The sequence below is a fragment of the Rhamphochromis sp. 'chilingali' genome (assembly GCF_963969265.1).
Source record: "Rhamphochromis sp. 'chilingali' genome assembly, chromosome: 10".
Classification (NCBI taxonomy): Eukaryota; Metazoa; Chordata; class Actinopteri; order Cichliformes; family Cichlidae; genus Rhamphochromis; species Rhamphochromis sp. 'chilingali'.
The window spans coordinates 13,108,710-13,129,219 of NC_137937.1; the positions used below are offsets into that span (position 1 = coordinate 13,108,710).

At 40.0% G+C, this 20,510-nt stretch overlaps 2 protein-coding genes across 4 annotated transcripts in view; both read right to left on the minus strand.

Moving 5' to 3' along the window:
• The window catches only part of lmx1bb (LIM homeobox transcription factor 1, beta b), a 52,839-nt gene extending 40,863 nt beyond the window's left edge, over positions 1 to 11,976 (minus strand). Inside the window, exons 1-4 of one of the 3 annotated variants that reach the window (XM_080895026.1) lie at positions 11,897 to 11,976; positions 8,790 to 8,933; positions 6,792 to 6,914; positions 6,119 to 6,305 (exon numbers count right to left, since the gene is read on the minus strand). In XM_080895026.1, coding sequence (XP_080751152.1) covers positions 6,119 to 6,305; positions 6,792 to 6,914; positions 8,790 to 8,933; positions 11,897 to 11,933 — 491 coding nt within the window. In that variant the 5' untranslated portion in view covers positions 11,934 to 11,976. Of the gene's footprint in view, positions 1 to 6,118; positions 6,306 to 6,791; positions 7,035 to 7,217; positions 8,002 to 8,789; positions 8,934 to 11,896 lie in introns of those variants that run through there. The other 2 variants (XM_080895024.1, XM_080895025.1) reach the window with 2 other exon arrangements.
• Positions 11,977 to 19,849: 7,873 nt separating this feature from the next.
• LOC308404161 (multivesicular body subunit 12B-like) overlaps positions 19,850 to 20,510 on the minus strand; it is a 34,995-nt gene continuing 34,334 nt past the window's right edge. Inside the window, exon 10 of the mRNA XM_080894063.1 lies at positions 19,850 to 19,957. Coding sequence (XP_080750189.1) covers positions 19,916 to 19,957 — 42 coding nt within the window. The 3' untranslated portion in view covers positions 19,850 to 19,915. The remainder of the gene's footprint in view (positions 19,958 to 20,510) is intronic.

Here is a 20,510-nt window from a genome sequence, read left to right on the forward strand (position 1 = left end):
AATGATAAAAGTGCAAATCTCTGTCAGTCACTTTGGGCAGGAATACCGGTATTTGGGGGCTAATCTCATTTGATGAAGATTAAAAGGGTTAAAAAGAAGACAATGAAATGTGTTATGATGCATCTGTGCAAATAAATAAATAAAAATAAATAAATAAATCTACACTGCTGTAATTCAAAGGACCAACATAACATGACGAGGTGCTGAAATGTGTCTTTTACAACGCAGTGTGAATGAGAGGCAGTGGATCTTGCTTAGATTAAAGACAAAAGACAGAAAGGGGCTGAGAGAGAGGAAGCAAGTGCCCATGCACATGCGCCCACACCCTCACAAAAAAAAAACAAAAAAACGTGGGGTGTATGTAGACAAACACACTGCTCTGCCCATTCCCATGTAGAGCTAGAATGTGTGACGTGAGTGTGAGAGTAAGCCTTGGGCACACAACAGTCTGAATGCAGCACTTGCCACTATGATGCCAGTCCTCTCTAGTGTATCTGTGAAAAGCCTACGTGTTGGAAAAACATTCCAGAGTGGGATCACATATACACAGTTGGGGCCAGCGGCAATATCACGAGCCAGCAGCAGAGGCCATGTCTCAATTTCTCATGCCCGTTCGACCTGCCAGCCTGAAGGAACAAGTGTGGCCTATTTCCAGGCTATAAAACCAGACAAAAGATGAAAAGATCTGAAATGTAATCAGAAGTGTTGCTAATAATTAGGAACTGTCACCCTCTCAGTGGCACGTGGAAAACGATGCGTCCTTTAAAAATAAGTCATTATAGTAGCTGCAAAAATCCGGCTACTGAAAATGCTTGCTGTCCTGATTTAAACATGTAATCTGGGAAATCAAAATTGAAAACATTTGCTGAGCGTGTGTATTTTTTCGGCTGGCTACTTTAAGGAGGCCATTACAGTATTTCACTGATTTAGCCAAAATCTAATTTGTAAATTGCATTTAATGGTTCGTGGTTGTCGTACTTTTTGTTATGAAGAGTTGTCACGCTGTGAAAATAAACCTGAAGGCCCGAGGACTTGGAACCGGTAATGAAAATCCCTGCATCGCCGAGTCGAGGGCTTTCTCTCGACCGTCGCTGATTAGCATTCCCGACTGACTGACATGTCCCACTGGCTGCCTAACTGCTGGCTTTAGGAGATGAGGTTAAATTGTGGCTACCAACAAATTGCACGCCTGAGTTCCTCTGCACCCCTCTGCTATCATCCAGTGTAATGTGAGCACACCAGGCAGATCCCTCTGCAGATCCTTCTCCTCCCCTGCACAACAGCCCCCCCACACAAAGCCACAGAGACCTCTTTCCACATCCCTTGCCACCAGTCTGGCCTCTAAAGTGGTGATGGGCATTACCGTGGCTGAGCCTCTGTGGCTTCCCATAGCGTCCTGCAAAGTGCTTTGTGCTCCAACTGTTGCTACACACACACACACACATACACACACACTACTCATCCCCTGCACCCAGGGAGGACTAAAACACTGGGGGGAAATGCCTTTAGAAACAGGAAGATCAATGACATCACTCGATTTGATAACAAAATACTTGAACTTGATATTTACTGATAATGTCAGAAAGCCACTGGCAGACAAAGCCAGTGAACTCTTTATGGATGTAACTTAAAAACGTACAACACCTTTGTTTTTTAACATGTAGAGCTCACGGAAAAATTAAATATCACACTTTATGGGAACTAGAAAGGACAACAAAAGAAGAAGAAAAAACCCACAGATGCTGGTAGTGATGCAAATAAACACACTTTAACAGGTCTTTTTAATGGTCTAAATGTGTTTCGGGGGCGGGGTGGGGTGCACAGTTAGTAAACCATGAGATGACAGATGATGCATCCTAGTATGCTGCTGGGACAGGCCGAGCCATGTTGACATAAAACCCAATACTTCCTTGCAGAGGAACGGGCCAGCTTCAGCTAGCTCCTTGCCGAGCACTAAAAAATCCCAGCAAGCTGAAGCAATATTATCCAATTTTGTGTTTCTAACATTAGAATTGTCTCTCCGTAGAGGTCCTCTCTTATTTACCCAAGAGCAGCAGCTAAAGACACATTTTTATCCTTTTTAGGCAGAATTAAGGAATAGAAAGTTAAGGAAGCCTTCCACACACAAAAAACAGTAATACACACTCGCATCTGCCTGCAGAGCTGCCTGTGAAGCACTTTAAAATACACAAGGACAGTCTTTAACTGCAAAACTACCCAGCTGCGCTGGCAGCACAAAAAATTATTTTTATTTCTTTATTTTTTAAATGTTTGCTATCCATATAGTGAGTGTTCACAAGTGCCAGGCCACACGGGAGTGTCCTTGTGAGTGTAAAACACACACACGCACACAAAATGGTTGAGCTAACACAGAAACCCAGCCGTCAGCATCTATCCGGCACACACACACACACACACACACACACTGCTGCCGCTGCTGCGTCCCAAGCACGGCTAATTAAAAAACAACAATTTCACAGGAGGGCGCTCCAAACTGTTCTAAAAAGCACCTCTCAGCACACCGGGGGATCGTCCTGGAATACATGGGAGGTAAGACCAGTTTTGGGAGCTCTTCTTTTATGGCTTCATCACCGCTGTGTTTTTCTACTGCTCATACTACCGTGACCTGAATTAAATTTAGCCTCCAGCACGTGAGGTAAAAGATTAAAAAAAAAGAAATATGCAGGCTGATGTATTTGGATGGCTTACAAATGGAACATTTTAAAATAACATGTTGCTAGACAATAAAAGTTTATAGAGCATGAGGAAAAAAAAATCCACTATGAAATGAGAGGTTTTTTATGCATCAGCGGCACCCAAAAGTAGGCGGCGTGGTGTATAATATAGTTAGTTAATGTTATGTTTTGTAGATGGAGCCTATGGCAGTTTCTAACAAGACAGTCCATTACAGGGGTGTTGTCCAACACTTGGGTTCAAATGATAAGCCTTATTACACGGCTGCTTTCAAAGCATCTGCTCGGCTAGAAGAAAAGCCCCCCCCCCCCCCTTGGGGAAAAGATCTCTCTCTTTCTAATGATGTATAATTGACCTCCGAACACCAGGGCACAACAAACTCGGTCGGATTGGCCCGATTCCACACTACCTTTCACATACCGCGTGTCTCGTTTGAGCTTGTTGCTCCTCCACGACTACACCTCTCGTCCAACTGACAGCTCTTTGCCCTCAAAATATTCTTACAGTAAATACATTACATTTAATTTTTCATTTTACCTCACATGGCGACAGCCTCTTTAGGACTTTTAATACCATCAAAAATATTCCTCATTCAAAAGAAATAACAAAACAGATAATGGCGAGCACAGGTCAGTTACACACACTCGTGCATACACTCTCAAAGCCAACATATGGGAAAAAGACTAATAAAATCCAATCTTGTTACTATATAATTGCACTATATGGAGCAGGTTGTGTTGAACTGGGTTGGTGGGAGTTTTAATAATACAGTACACAATTGTTTTCCCCTGTCTGCACTTAAACCTGTTCCAAAGGTGTGAAAAAAGACTGCTTGCCAATTCCTTGATTTATTATAGCTAGTGAGAGCTGATTACGGGGCATGAATCAGTTGCTGTAGGAATGTTATTAGGCACGTAGACCTCTGTATGGCTAGGAGCTCTCTTCGCAGCCCAAAGCAGTTTGTGGGCTGAGAAATGCATCTTAAATGGATGTCATAAAAGTCAAAAAGGTGCCAATTACATCTTTAAGTATCCCATCAATGCAAATGGAATAAACAACGTTAAAAAAAGAAAAAGAAAAAAAAGGCAGGGACTATACTTGTGTCGGTGTCAAAGACCAAAACCAAACCTGGGAGGAGTTAAAACAAACAAACAAACAAACAAAAAAGGAGGTGGGAGAAGAATAAAAGACGTGATGAATAATAGCGTGTGAGAGCAGGACGGCGCCCAGCAGGTTGTTGCGTTTGGCTGCAGTGATCAGCTTTGCCACACAAGCTCACCAGGCAGAGAGGGAAAAAGAGGGAAATGGTCAGCTATATTCCAAATATGGTTCCTCAAGAGCATATCAGAAACTAAACGCCAGGCAGTAGACACTATCAGGCAGGCAGACAGAGCCTGCCAGTCTTGGCACGTCTGTCTTTATCTCTTCTTTTTACACACACCGAATTCATTTCAGAAATTCTCCAAATGGACAACGCTGAAGCAGGCATGAGAAAGAGATCCCTTCTCCCTCTCTCTCTCCCTCTCGCTCCCTGCCGGACTGTCTCAACTTCCAGGCACCTCTGAGCCGTGACGCCGTGACTCTGGTATCCCCTAGTTACTGCTATGAATTTTCCATTGTTATCAGCCGACTACACTCCTGTCACAGAGCTGGATGAATGGCACGCATGGCAATAGATGTAACTCTTTGTTGCTTGCACGGTATCTAACAGAGAGCCATAATGTCCCGGTAATCGAAGTAGAATTGTTAAAAAGGCCGGACACAAAAAGCTGAAAATTTAGTGACAAGCATGAAAAGCGCTCATGCAATGAGAAACACAGGCCACCCCAGGGTCCTCATAGGCCAAACAGCAACCCTCACTATTGTAATACTTGTGTTATTTAAGCTCACTATTTGCTTCCCTATATCTGCCATCTCTGCTGGTTTGTTATAATTTACTGATTCCATTCACTAATTTATTCTGCTTCACAGTGAATGCTCGTCCTGCTTTAAGTGTTTGCATGGGAAAAATTTAACACCTGCAATTTAACTTACATTTTTTAAAATGATTTCTGTCTTATGCCTGAATTAAAACATAAAGCTATTGTAGCTTTTAATTAAAAAAAACAATGGGTAGTTTTAAGACTGTACTAGTCTAATTGCACAAAAAATAAATACAATTCTCCTTTGTTTTAAAAAATATATATATGAGCATTAGCTGTAATAATAATTATGGTGTTTTATTTTCTCAAGCAAATGTCCAGATGAACAATCTGCACTCAGTCTGCTGATGTAATGCCGCAGTATAGCAATTTAACTTACAGCCATTTTTTTTATTGTAATCATTATTATTATTATTATTATCATTATTGTTTAGATATTTGGAAAAGCTGAAAATTTAATGACTACACCAGATTTATACATGCATTTATATATAATTTTATCTATGCACTTCGAATCGCGCTTTTGCACATGGCCGAACTTTTAATTATAACCTCAGCTTTGCAGGTTGGTGTAATTCTGTGCAATATTTTGCGCATATTGCTTTTCAATAAACTGTTAAATGCCTGCCACGCATTTCTAATAAACCAAATACGAATAAGAAGAGCTGGAATAACTTAAAACGGTAATAATGATATTATTATTATATTATTATTTTAACTAGTAAAATCTGATTACATCAATGAAAAAAAAGTGATTTAAAGAATGAAGGAGCTGATCGGAAAATAAATCGTAAGAGCGCCGTAGTCTCAGACTACGTTTTCCATATTTGAAAAACTCTGATGCGGCTGCTGGTAAAGTGAAAATGTATGACAATAAGCGGAAAAAATAAAAATCAAGACTGCACCACGCCTGCATATTCTCGGGCCTGAGTGGGATCGCATCTTTTTGCTATAAATGCATCCGCTGCGAAGAGACAAACGTGGAAATATCGTGGGCCAGTGTGACAATAATAAAGCCAAGTACACGACAATAATATATGACCGCTAATGCGAGCAGCCCGAGTGCGAGTCTGAGCACTCTTATAATATTAAATATATATTTTTTTTTTCTTAACAACGAAAAGACATTTGGTTTAATTCCGTTTTCTCTTTTTTAAATATGCATTTTACATGAAGTAAATATAAACCAACGGAGGAAGAAGCGATGGCAACAGGTTAGTTTAAGTCTCCTTATTTCCACGGTTACATCTTTTTAAAAATTCAAATAGCATTTCATACTACAGCTGAATGACGTTTCAGGTGCACTTTTGCGCACAGGAGGCCTCTGGGTCAGGTCAACAGAAACCACCCAATGTACCCATTTTTGAAAAAAATGATTTTAAAAAAATCACTGAATCACCAAAACAATGCGAATAAATGCACACAAAGAGAGAGAGGGAGAGAGAGAAAGTGAGACAGAGAGGGAGGGAAAGCGAAAAGTCCTTCCCGGAAACTGTGCTTACTGTTGGTAGTCGTGTTTGCAGTAAAGTTTCCTTTCTCTGAAGTAACAGCTGTTGGTGAGGGGCTGTTGACACACGGTGCACTGCAAACACTCTTCATGCCACGAGGAATCGTTGACTCTCATCAAGAAGCGGTCGGAGATGGGACGCTGGCATCCTTCACACACGGATCTGTGATGACATTCAGTCCCTGGGAAAAGGCACAAGAGTTTCCCGTCAGAAAGAAAGGAAATAGGCCTGAATCAAGGACTGCAATAAGTGATAACTGATAAAAGCCCCCAAATCACTTCAGATTTTGCCAGTCTGTTTGAAGAAATCCGCTGAGGTTTAAGATATTATTATAAAGGAAACAGGGTTGTAATTGGTTTTATTTACTCTTCATATAAGGCCCGAATTACGCCATCATCCAGACTGCAACAATAATAGTAATATATAGAGAGAGACATTTTTTAAAGGGGCTATTTCTCTTTATCTGGATCTGTTATTATATCCATTTGCACACATGAGTGCGACCTTTCGTCGATTTTGCATACTTTTGAACTGATATCAGGAAATAAACAGCAGTGTGGGCGCATGCAGAGAAAAGAAAATGAAATATTATAATGACATCCAAACACAAGCGAGCGTTTGATCGCGCAGATCACAGTAATTTACACAACAGAAAAAGAAGACTCACCGAGCATAACTCCGAGTGTGGCTTGTCCCGATCGCAGGGGGTGATCTTCTATTTTAATGCCGTCTAGCATGATGCACGTCTCGGACTGTTCACCCGCGGAGAGGCGCTCCAGTGACACCAGACCTGTTGCAATATCCATAAGAATACGGTCAGACGTGACACGAAAATCCCGGGCACACAGTGCTGATCGGAGGGGGGAAAATGCTGTGTAGGAAGCCGTCTGAGATCCGTGTGGGATACAGCCTGCAGCTCGGAGGAGGAAAGGGGAAAATAAACTAAACTGTGAGGAGGAAAAACTCGACTTTGTGCTCGCAATGGCTAAAAGGTAAAGGCAGTTAAAAGCTGGCTATGTAAATCCCTGATGTGTCAGAGAAGCGTGCAGGAAGACAAAGCTAATAAGAAACTGTGGAAACTCTGAACAGTCACCTGTTATGATAAGAGGACCGAGGAAGCTTTATCTTCTCGCCCCTAAGCCGACGGGAGAAGTCTGGAAAAATGTCTTCACGGGATTACAGTCTCGCCAAGGAAAAAAGCGCAGAAGTAAAAGTTGAGAACAAATCCAAAGATAGTATAGAGTGTGTGTGTGTGTGTGTGTGTGTGTGTGCGTGTGTGTATGAGTGTGTGTGTGTAGGATGTCCCGGCAGTAACTCTTTGGAAGTAACAGAGACGGTTGGTTGGTTGTGCCCCTGTCGCTGCAAAAGTCTGAGATCGAGATTGAAGCGAGTAGATCCTCCCACTCCTGCATGCATGGCTACACTTTTTTTTTCAGTCCTCCATTCACTGCTATTGGGATGCTATTGGAGCAGAGTACAGTGAGCTCCACACAGTCCAATAACAACACACAGACAGGCAACCTAAAGCAGACAGCCCAAAGTGATATTTTACTGAGGCCTGACCTGCCATCATAGCAATAATAACAACAACAACAACAATAATAATACAGATAATAACACAATTGAAGTATTATTACATTGTGTGGTGGATTAAATAATGCGCCTTTTTGATGCCATAAAATGCCCTCCGTGGACTCAGTGGACATTTGTTATATACTGTGAAAAAAAATGCATATGAATTTAGGCAGTGTGTGTATGTGTGTGCTTGTGTTTCCACGCTCTTTTGTGTATTGTCTCCAGTGGAAGCTGCTGTTGCCTTTCAGCTGATGCACCTGGCGATCAGTGGCGATAACAGCGGGCTGTCCGGCACGGAGGTCGCCTCTGCCAACCACAGCTATTCATCTTAAGGAAGGTCAGAGAGGAAAAATAATAAATAAATAAATAAATAATAACTGACACGATCTTCCTGACAATAAATACAACCTTCTTATTTAAGAACTGATCTTTATTTTAATTTTATTATTATTAATATTATTATTTAATGTGAGGATCCCACAGCAAAACAAAACAAACCCCCATATTACAAATACTTGAAATTATCAGTTAAAAAAAAAATCCACGTGCTTTTTAAGGTACATTAATAAAAACCCATGAATTCAGATTTCACAAATAGAAAAAAAATCAGACATTATCAGAAAAAAAATCCAAGGTGCGATCAAGATGTTTAAAAATCTGCGGAGGGGTACCCTAATACACTGAGGCCTGCCTGAAATTACAGGGCTGCTAATGAGATCGTCCACTGTGTCCCGTGACACGCTGCGTGGCACAATGTAATATACTTCTATAGCTACACACCCCGGGTAGGCAAAAAAAAGAGTGGACACATGGAGAAGGCCGGGGAACAGTAAATATTATATTATAGTAAATATTATATTTATATTATACTGGGGTGAGCTATAGCTTTTTGTGGACTTTATTTAAAGTGTCATAACGGTTCCACGTAATAATAATAATAACAATATATTTTTAAGTAAACTGTGCAAATAAACAGGTATTTGTTTTTACATAATTTAATGCAATATTTCCTCTCAGGAAAAAAAAATGGACCCTTAAAAAAAAAAAAAATCATATGTCAGTATATCACATCTCCACAGCCAGTGTTTACCTTCAGTCCAAAGGCCTGCTGTGTGTTGTTTCTTACAGCCTTTGTGAAGCATCAAGGCGATGACCTGTAGCCCAGTTTGGTGAAACAGAGAAGAGATTGTTGGCGTTGCCCTCTGCTGTTCAACAAGAGAACAGCTGCCGATCACTAAAACACAGGCGCAGAGAGGAGATTTCACCAACAGTGGCAGTTTTAGATGGATTTAACCATCGCAGAAATGTTTACAGCACACCGAAATCTAATATAAATATTTAAATTCGTTGCATTTCTCATCGGAGGACTCGTGTTCTTGCTAAAATGAGGACATACCTGCCACTCATGAAGTCATCCACCCCCGGTTTGCTTGGTTTCCTTCCAGCGCTTCTATCAACATGGGGTCAATTACCTCCGCCCACTATATTGGATTATCTTACCACTAAGCAGCATTAGGAGCGGAGGACTACCAATACAATATAATCAATACATTTAAAGAAAAGGAAAGGAAGAAAAGCATGTGATACCTCTCCTCCCTCCATTCATTTAGCAGTTATCGGCCAGGTCACTCGCGTGAATGAGGACATCAAACATTCATTCAATAAATCAATCCGCCGACTTTCAGCCTGCGGTGTTTTAATGAGGCACTACATGACAAGCCCTCCCTCGCCTTCCAGGGCGGAAAAAAACGTTGCAGCAGGTGTGCAGAACAGAAAGCAATGGTCCCTAAAGTTAGGCAATTTACTTTAAGCTAAGCAGAACTGTTACGTCCATCGGAAAGGTAAGAGATCATTATAATGCGCCCTCAGAGAGGCTAACGTTCCTGCAGGAGTTCGCTGTAATTCTGGTTTCAGGCTTCACTTAATAATTCTGAAAGTAAAAACATTAAAAATAAATAAATAATAATTTTAATAATAATTTTCATTTCAATTGGGGAAGTAGCAAAAACGTGATTCCACACTGGAATTATCGCGGAAGGAAAGTTTTTTTTCTTCTTTGAAGCAAAATAAAACTGCGGTTTTTGCGCAAACTTTTGCCTTCTTTAAAGTCAAACTTTTCAATTTCATTAAGGCAGAATTTAAAAAATATATATAAGGAAAGTGCATAAGGAAGAAAGGAAATAAATACAGCCCACTCGCAGGAGTAAAATTAATGTATCATAATTAATCAGTGTAGGCCGATTAAAAAAAAGAGAAGAGAAAGCCTACTGCAGGAAAGGGAACGAAATAATTACGATAATTTCATTAAATTAAAACACCGTTTTAAATTTAATAAAAATGAAATATGGGCACAAAAAATACGGACAATCGTTCTGCTTTAATTACATTTACACTGCGGTGTGTTTTTGGGAGGCGCTCACAATTCATTCAGTTTCCAGCTCAGAGGATAACTCCAGCAGTGCCCGGCCTGCTCTGCTTAAACCCGGAGGCTACAATCAATGCAGCGACGCAAAGTCTCACCTTTAAAACGTAAAACTATAATCCATATCACCCCGCATGTGTGGGCCGGTAATACTGCGCTGCACCTCATCTAATCCCCCCTTTTCTTTACCATTATAGGCTCATTTATACTAAAACGCTCATATTATTAATTATTCCTAAAACAAAGCTCGCCGATAAGATTTTTTTTCTTTAGAAAAATAAATAAAACACCTCAGCGAAATTGGGACGAGCATTTCACATCCTCAGAGGTAGCAAACCAAAGCCATAATGGCTCCCTAAATTGCAGGGCTTGAAGACTTTGATAGTTAACTCACTTTGATCTTTTAATGAGTCTAAGCTCTCCACGATGCCCCCTTTTTTTTAAACTCGAATGAAAAAAAAAACGCTCACACACACACTTCCTTTATTTTTTTTGTTGTTGCTGCCGATCTGCACTTCAACACCTACAAAACCTTCACATTGAGCAGCAGCGGGCAGTTTCTGAGCCTAGAGAGATTCAGCGAACTTGGGAAAGAAATGTGTCATATTCTTCTTTTGTCTTTTTGGCCATTACTGTGGCTGTGACAGAGTTTCAGAGGGAGATCACTTAAAAACAATTGTTGTTTTTTCTCCCCATCAAGTCAACGGACAGGCTGAGCCTCGTGGATCAACAGGGAGGATTATTATAAAGGTTTGAGCGTCAATTTCCGATCAATCAGCGGTAAATTAATTTGGGATACTGAATGTTTTCTGCACTTCTTCGTTGGTTTCACGGGCTAAAAAAATTCATGCAGCTATAATGTGATTTCAGACAGTGAACAGTCAGTGAACCACTGCAACAACAAACAGTGAGACAGCCCAGGGCCCCATCGGCCTGTGAGAGCCGGGATATAGGACTACTAAATTTACCTCGCTTTTAAATATTTATTTAGTTATTTATTTGTATTTTACATGCCATTATTTTAAATACTATTCTTCAAATCGTTGGTGTAGTTACATATATGTTACCATGCAGGATAACAAAGGAGTCATTTGAACTGTCTTTCTACCCACTCTGTCACATTTTCCCGCTTTTTACTCCACATTGAACCACACGGCCTTTCTTATTTTATTGAGGCAGCCCCGCCATCACCACCACCCCCAAAAAATGATAGCCCAGTGCAGGATAATCCCAGCTCCCCGAGGATTAAGCCAAAGTATAATACAGCACTGTCAACTCATGGCTAGATTTGTTTATGTTATGATTTATTGAATTCTGCTTTTTTTCTCTTCCTCCTCCACTGACAAATTTATTGAGTTCCTGACAAATGGCCTGACAGGCCCGCGTGGCAGCAAGCTGACATACAACTTTTTTTTCTTTCTTTCTTAAAAAAAGAAACCCCCAAAAAAACAAAAAACTACGGTAGAAATCTGTTTACCTGCGTTTAGGCTACATTTGCTATGACGCAGTGAGCAAATTAAATCTGTAATCGAATTAAGCTAATATGTAAAAAATATAGTCCCACTTTCTAGCCACACGCGTATACCTGTAGCACTTCTAATGATATACTGGATGTAATTTTTATGAACAGTAATTCAAAGTTGAGATTATTACTATCTGTATTTGTCTACATTTCCTAAAATAGGAAGCAAATCTTGTGAAAAGTACGCTGCTAGCCAAAAAGCATCGTTTAAGAACGTTTTAATAAGTCACCGTCATTTTTAAGGCGCACTTACACGCAGCGCTGTCGGTTTTCGTGACGGACCGGCTCATCTGATGACAGTGATCCACGATCGAGTCAGATTTATGCACCTGGTCTCCTGACTCAGTCCGGACACATATTAATTCACAGCTATAAGGCGACGCTGGAGAGAGAGCCACAATACACACTATCCCAATGACAACAGCACGCCCTGCTGGACAAAACTAACAAGTACAACAGTGGCTGCTCATCCACGGCAACGTTTTATCGTCTCTTAAAGGTACATTAACACGAGAACGCAAAAGAACAGGTTAATACACATTATTTATTTATGTACTGTAAATACACTACAGTAATAAAAGATAATGTGATGTAATGTTTTCTGTAAAACCAAGTGAGCACAGCGTTTTAATTTTGCTTTAACTAATTTTGTTATTACTGTGTCTGGCTTTCAGTGAAGTATATACATATAGTTTTTATTTATTTATTTATTTATTTAACTTTATGTTTGTCCTACAAGAACTCTCACCCGTATACTCTATTCTATTTATGTATTTATTTACTTATTATGGGCGTCCAAAATGTTTAAAAAGTCCTTGCTTTAATTCTTACAAAGAAATTTAAATGTATAGTTCAATGTCCGTACTTCTAATAATAAAATTACAATGTCTTATATTATTATTTCTGCATTTCTTTTGTTTCTATCAATTTATATATATATATATGTATATATATATATATATATATATATGTGTGTGTGCGTGTGTGTGTATATATATATATATATATATATATATATATATATATATATATATATATATATATATATATATATATATATATATATATATATATATATATATATAATATAACATCATCATTTTAAAAACAAATCTAAAATATATTATTCAGTTCAGTCTGAATAAAAAACATGTAACTTATAACTATAACTATATAACTATAACAGCAAAGAAAGCCAGCTGTTTTTTTGTTTGTTTTAACAATAAATATAATTTTTTAAACTATTTTACTACTTATATATTATAAATAAGTACTGAAAGCATGTTTCTTATTGTATTATTACCATATTATTGTATTATTTGTGTTTTATGCATTACTTTTCAAATTTTGCCTCATCCTACATATTGTTTTGATAGAGTTTTTGTTTGTATTATTCAATCACAGTTCACGAGACACAACAAAAAGCATGCACACCTTCTGTGTACTTTTGCAGAAGTCAAGGACCTCTCACTTGCGAGTTAATGTCGCACCGAGCATTTAATTACCAAAGCAAAAATGGCAATCTTCTCTAAAGATTAAGAGTATAATAGGAGCATATAACTATATGTAATTAATTCATGAATTTACATAAAGTTATTGAATTATTTCCATTAAAATTTCTGTGATCATCTTTTTCTTTTCTAAATATAATTAATATATATTTTTTTTAAACTTATTGTAATTTGGCTGCATTGATGCCAAAGTAAAGAAGAAAATAAACGTTTCCTTTCAACATCAATATAATTACTATCACTTGCACATCATAGATTCATAGTTTTTCTTCTTTTCTTTTACAAAAATGCAAATTGAATAAGGCCTCTTCTGCACTGGGTTATGCAAAATAATAAAAAACAAATATCAAAATGTTTCATGAAAGCCTAATGATTACTTTTCATTTTCGAACGGATTATCTCCAAAACATTTTAAAAGGCTGGTCAAAGTTGGACCACAGATGGCAACAGATGAACATTATGAAGCCCAGCAATAACAACATCTTTCTATTCTGTGATGTGGGGATCTCCCTCTTCCCTTTCTGTTTAACTTCACACACAGGCGATGGCCAAAAAGTCTTCATGTGAGCCTAAGCTGTTGAGACACATGAGGAACAACTTACTGCATAGCAATTTCAAACTAAATTAAACCATGGTCTCCAAATGTCTCCATCTGACGCACACACACACACACACACATGTATTTGTGACTTTCTCTGTTGATGAGTTCCTAAAGAATCTTAAGCCTTCGTCCAACGAGGGCCATTAAATTTCCCATGCAGAGGTGCAGAGTGTGTGCAGTACCAGAACAAAACAATGAGAACACTTTAAAAAAACACTTTAAAAGTTTGGCTTTAAAACATAAGCAACAGATGTTATATTGTCGTGGTGGAGCAGGATGCATGGTATTTGTTGTCACGTGGTTGTTTTCATCTTTATTGCAGAAGCGTCTCAGCCCAAGCAAGAACTGCAGCTCCTTTCATCGTGTTATTCAGTGGAATTGTCTTCGTAAAAATGTTTGGGCATGACTTTAGAATGTGTGCCATTAACAGCAACCATAGCACTTCATGTGGAATATTAAAAAAGTCTGTGTCTGTTAAATAAACTGCAGACTTTGTGGCTAAACTAGGCTAAGATACTGTCTCATGATATAGACCTACATATGAATGGCTCCTTTTTAAATGGCAACAGTTTGAGAACTCCATCCATGTTTTGCTGCATGAGCAACAATAGATACAAAGAAATGATACCTAAAATGTGAAAAACAGCAATGGCAACAAAATATGCAGGAAATCTTCCAGGCGAGGCCAGCAGCCATAAAAAACTCCCTACAATCACACATCTGTATATGTGTGATTATTTCCCTGTCACAATCAAACATGGTGGATGTGTTCGCTGTGCGCGCGTGTGTGCACGTGCACATGTATGATTGCGGGTGTGTCATTAATAGGCTGCACTTCAGAGAAAAAGGTAGAAATCCGCCAGATGTTTTGCAGCTGGGTGGATCTGGTAGTGAAGATCTAGACAGCATCTGTCACGGGCGAACATTTCTAATCTGTCTTGAACATTAGGCAGAGAGCACTAAAAACCCATCACTGCCTGCTTGTGCGGCTCAGTTCACAACGTGTTCACCCGAGACTCTGAAGAGAAAGTTGAAATTAGATGAGCCAAACATATATTTATCAAGGCGAGTGGTAAAGGAGAAATTTTAACTACTACTTTTCCTGTATGGGTTATTATAAACTCCTGTGTGTGTGTGTGTGTGTGTGTGTGTGTGTGTGTGTGTGTGTGTGTGTGTGTGTGTGTGTGTGTGTGTGTGTGTGTGTGTGTGTGTGTATTTGGCTGAAAAATTTTCAAAAAGCAAAACAGAGGCAAAATGAAGTTATTAGGGCAGAGTGCCTGAGGCTAAAGACCGGGGCTTTGAACTAGAGATCCAGCAGAGCTTAGTGAGGTCAAGATCTGTCAAACAGCAAGCACAACTAATTTCACCGTGCTCTTCTGGAAAGAGGATTTGGTCCAATAACCCCAGTTGTGCATTGTAAAAGCCATATATAAGCTTTTTCTTTTTAATATTTAAGTACAGTGCACTTTGCCATTTGCAGTTTAACTTCATCCAGCCAATAAGGCTAAGACCTGTTACAGATAGATGCAGCCCTTTGTATTTTCGCTGAACTTTCTAGAAACACAACACGGATGCTTTTAGCTGACATACTTGGTGTTTGGAACTGTGGGAATCACTCCAAGCTGACCTTGATGCTCTCTAGATATTTCCATTCCTGGGTTCATGTGCCTAGTTACCAGTTGGTCAACCTCGTGCCCTGTGAACTGACCCTGTCCTCCCTGCGAGGTTTGAAAGGAAAAGAAACCCAATCCTCCAGGGAGCGCTCCGACTAACAAGAAAACTGCTGGCCCGAATCTCTCAGAAGTGCTGTGTTTTCCCACTGGACCACTTTCAGCTTAATAAACATCTTAACTAGCCAGAGGTCCCGCGGGAGCTGCTGGGAAATCCTCTGGGCAGCCACAGAGCTCAGGAGCTGGCCTTTTATTGCATCCAGGTGGCTGTTAAAAAATGCTGGCTGGCCATAAATGTCCAATAAAATGCAAGTGGCACCTTCGAGGGTGGACAGGGTCAGTGCACCTGTCTGTGGATGAAAACTCCATCCACTTTGCCTTGTCCAATCAGTTAGATGTCGCATGTTGTGCCATCACAGCACCGGTGGTTTACTGAGTGAGAGTACTGGGCCCGCAGGGTAGAGGGGTGGGGGGGACGCAGGCCCAGAGGTTTAACATTCCTTGTCGGAAAGGCAAACAGACGACCACAAAGAGATGCAAGCAACTGCAAGACGACTCAAAAGTGCTGCAAAGAGTGACCAAAAAATGCAGCAAACAGATACAAAACCAAGTGCAAAACAGATGCAAAAAGATAGATAATGATCATAATCCCTTGCAATGTCTTCAGACTCAAAATGACTACAAATGAGACCCAGTCAAAGCCAGTCAGGGTGCCTCGCCTCCATGCAGGATGAAGAGGCTGTACCGTGTTGGCCACGTGGCAAAAAACAGCACAAGTATGTTAAAATGAAGTGTTTCTTCTGCCACGAAGAATTAAAACCATCATACTGCCACAATAATGCACAACGAACTGGTCAATTAGAGGAAAGCTCATTGAAATAGGGCCAGAGAACCGCCCGTTTATGTCTACTTGACACGAACAGTGGCAGCAGCCTCCCTTCATCTGTCCAGTCTGGTCCTTGTCCAAAGGGAGACTTAATTGTCCCGGGGAGGTTTTGGAAAGCTCTGGACGGTGTATTGAGCCTTTGATCTGACTTGAAAAGAGCTAATTGATTTCTGTGTTACAGGCAGCGTTAGAGGAAAGGGAGGGGGGAGAGAAAAAAAGATGCTTTCTGGTCATTTCACAACATGTGCCGAAATAACTGAGAGAAAAAAAAAGAGAGAGAAAAGAGGCTGGGAGGGGGTGAAGAGAGAGATCACCTCACACCCGACTACACCCCTGCTCAATTACAATAATTTGACTCACATGGGCTGGCCGACCACGGCAGAGGGAGCGGTGAGGAGAGCTGCTCTGGGAGATCACTCACCTTGCCTCTAGCTGAGGTACGGAAAGACAGATTTGATGTGCGGCTTCCCTCTGAGTGCAGCTCGGGGGCTTGTTAAGATGGCGGCACAGAGAAGACCACACGTCTAACCTCTTGCTTTCAGTCTCAGTGGGGCACTCTAAAACCTGATGATGTCACCATGGAACAAAGAAACAAGAGGCTGACAGAGGTAAGCAGTAAAAAAGTACAACCCGAGCATCTTTATTTCTTAGATTACACTTATTCATTAATTTTCCTACATGCTTTTGCTGCCCATGAAGGAAAAGCAGAGGTTTTGGCTTTTGAATAAACTCTGCGCTCCCTATTTGTTTTTAATCATGGAAGTATGAGGTCAGCAAAGATAATGCTGGAGCTCTGCATCTTCTGGTAATGTGATTCGATGCATCACCTGCTTAAGATAGTCCACTTTGGGTCCATCTTGGTTCTGAGTGTGCTTTGACAGGCCTCCTGCCTTTACTGCTTCACCTCACTCAGTCTCTGGTCACCACAGCTCAGGGGGAAACAGAGCTGTCAGAGGCAGAGTGGCAGTCTAAGCCTGTCTTAACACAGCACCTCAAACCACCTCATAAATACAGGCTTCCTTTTCCAATTTCCAAGCGGCCCATCCAGCTCTGTCTACATGCTTGCTCACTGCTCCATGTCATGCACCGGGGTGTGAGTTTAAAAATGACCATGGGACATCTGGTCGACTCACAGAGGGTGGGGCTTTGATGTGCTGCTCTGCAGCTCAGTTCAACTTTAGCTGAGCCAAATCCTCCAGGCAGTGCAAAGCTATTGACTGAGAAGCCTTAAGTAGGTCTGGTAGGTCAGAGATAACTAAGGAGTTCAGGTGCCTTGAAACAGATTTGTCACGTGTGAAAAGCTTAGAGACAGCAGCTCCTAACTACTGCACCTTCATCTAAAAACCAGTGCGGTCCAAAGGCAGGTTGTTTCATCATTTCTCATATCACGAAGCCGAGCAAAAGGAGGAGTGAAAACATGTGAGGCTGTTTTTTGATGGACAGCACTCTCGAGGCTGGTCTTTGCACTGCCTTTGCCCATCTGGAGCTTTCAGCTACAAGACTTCTTTTACCATGAAAGCAGAACTAGTGATAGGCTTCATCTAAACGTGCACATCTGGCCTCCACGAGTAACATCTCACTCTGCCTGCTGTCCATCTCCAGAAACAAAACCTTGTAACACTGAGAAAAACAGAGAAAGTGCAGTTTCTGCAAATTAGGAGCTGCATGTTTCAAAGCTGGCAGTATTCAAAAGTTCTGTAATTCCCAGCACTTCTAATGAAAATCCTATGATGAAAAGGAGATTTGCTGGGGACTTTTTCCAGTCAAACTTGGCGCTTTGGTGAATATATATATGTATGTATTCAGCTCTGGGCCACAATGGAGTCCGAGGCGCTCTGCTGGACAAACTATGTGATGACAGCATTTCTAAATTAGCCATAGTATTTTTTTCCTCAGCATGATGTTTTCTAGATTAAAGCTTTTAGACTTGCACATATTTGAAACTGGTTCCAGTTTTAATGACCGGTTGTTATAAACCCGTTAAAATAGCTCTACAGATGTCCTGGTCGAATAGCAGAAGGGTATGAATGAGACTGACTCTTAAACTACAGTACCCACGGTCATTCTAATCAATAAGTTTGCTTACAAGTCTTCTATAATAATGCTCCATGGCACAGAAATAAGATATTTGCTATCTGTCATTTTTTAAATTACTAATTAAAAAATAATATTATCACCAAATTTAGTTAAAACAAAAAAATATAAAAAAAAAAACATGGCAGGGGATTAATTATTATAAGCACTATTAATATCAAATTAATCAAATACTTCATTGTTTACATACATTAATGATCACCTTTGCTTGTACAGTGTAAGTGTGAATCTGAAAACATACGGTGAACTGTATATGTGCACTTTACACGCAGCGGGGGACGGGGCTGTCACCGTGCTTACATAAGTGTCACCTCTTCACGAAGAAAGCGGTCCTCTGTGCAGAGGAATCCTCTGAAAAGAGCAGTCAAAGCAAACGCTCACACGGAGACATCACCTGTTGTGTGCTCTGCTGGACACCTGCAAATATCAGAAGTCTTCAGTAATTCTGAATGCAAAAGTTCACAATGCAGTATGATTAGCACTATAAGACTCTAATTACCAACAGCGACATTTATCTATTCACGACTTTCTGATACTAATTACCCCTGCACAAATGTGAGAATGGATTCTTTTGCAATTTAATTAGTTGCAAATTACACATGAAGAAAAAGGAGGCAAGTTATGTCTCAGTACTCAAGTGTAAATTCTGCTTCTAAATTTGACCTCTATGTGGCAGCAGGGTGTTGTTTAGTTTATTTTAAAAAAAGATAAACAAATAATTTCATGTAGGTTTGTTTTTAATGTTTTGAATATTAAGAAAAAAATGTGCAAATAAATATTACAATATTTGAAAATCAGCTTTATAAAACCCTCGAATTGATTTTCCTAACCAGTTTCCTGTAGCAAACTGCAGCTGGGTGAATATATATGGCATCTGAAACTGTTCTCGGTGACTCAGTGGAGGAGTCACTGCTGACGTGGGTGGGCGCCTGGGGTAAGCGCTCCCGTGTCCCAAGGCTCTGCTCATTCTTGCAGCGTGCTGCTCATGATAAACCTCTTGACGGAAAGATGCTTCTGCTGGGAAATGAACGTTAGACCGGCCTTTTCGTGTGTGATGAAGCTGCCTCTCTGTTCCACTCCGACTGCTACTTACTGTCAGCATGTACCCGTTACCCTGATGAGCAATATGTGAGTCACAGCTAACATACTTTCATGAATGAATCTATTCAGGAATACTAACTAGAAAAGATGAACTTTGAACGTGATGGGTGAAATAAGACAAAATGCAAATTTAGAAAAGTAACCGTCATGAAAAATAAATTATTTTGTCAAATTTAATTGTGCACATTTGTAGCAACTATTTAAAATATTTAAAGTATTGAATTATTTAAATACAATCCATCATCCCAGTATCTCCATAAGGACTATTTTTTCCCCCTTTTTTAAATTACACAATTCAAAATTGTGGTGTAATTTGATAGTTCATGATTGTTCTGAATAATCCCCTTTGTCCGTCTGTACTCTCTCAGTCGCTGCGACTCTGTCAGCTGAGACGAGGCTCGGTGACAAGTTACAGAACAATGCTTCGCTCTGTGCTGAAGTTGTACTGAAACTGCAAAGAGAAGAAGAAGACAAAGAGGTACACACACTGTTAACAGAATAAAAACATCACCAACAATTACATCAAGCAGCAAATCCACCAAAAATCAAATGTTACAGTCAAACATTTTCATAACTATAAACTAAAAAACAAACTGATTAAACATTAAAGAATAATTTGCTACTTTCCCCAAAGACTGAGAAACTAAACAGAACCACTGCCCCCTTGTGGCTTGGCATGGACAAGGCTAGAAATAAAGTGAGAGCCTGAAACACTGTTGACTTCTGTGGCGTTAACGACAGGAAATGCTTCATTTTTTTGTTTTGTTTCAAAGATTTTATGCATGTTTATTATTTAAATTCGTTTTTCCAAAAAGATCAAAATCCAACTGAGTAGAATTAAAATTTTAGTGCCACAAACCTGTGATGTCATGTTTAAAAAAACAACACTGAACGTCAAAGACTGTTTTTGGCCTTGATATGGAAACACTACAGACTGACATTAATGAATACCTCTGCGAAAGCGTGGTTTATAAATTTAAACGTTTTCATTCAGTCAGTTTTCG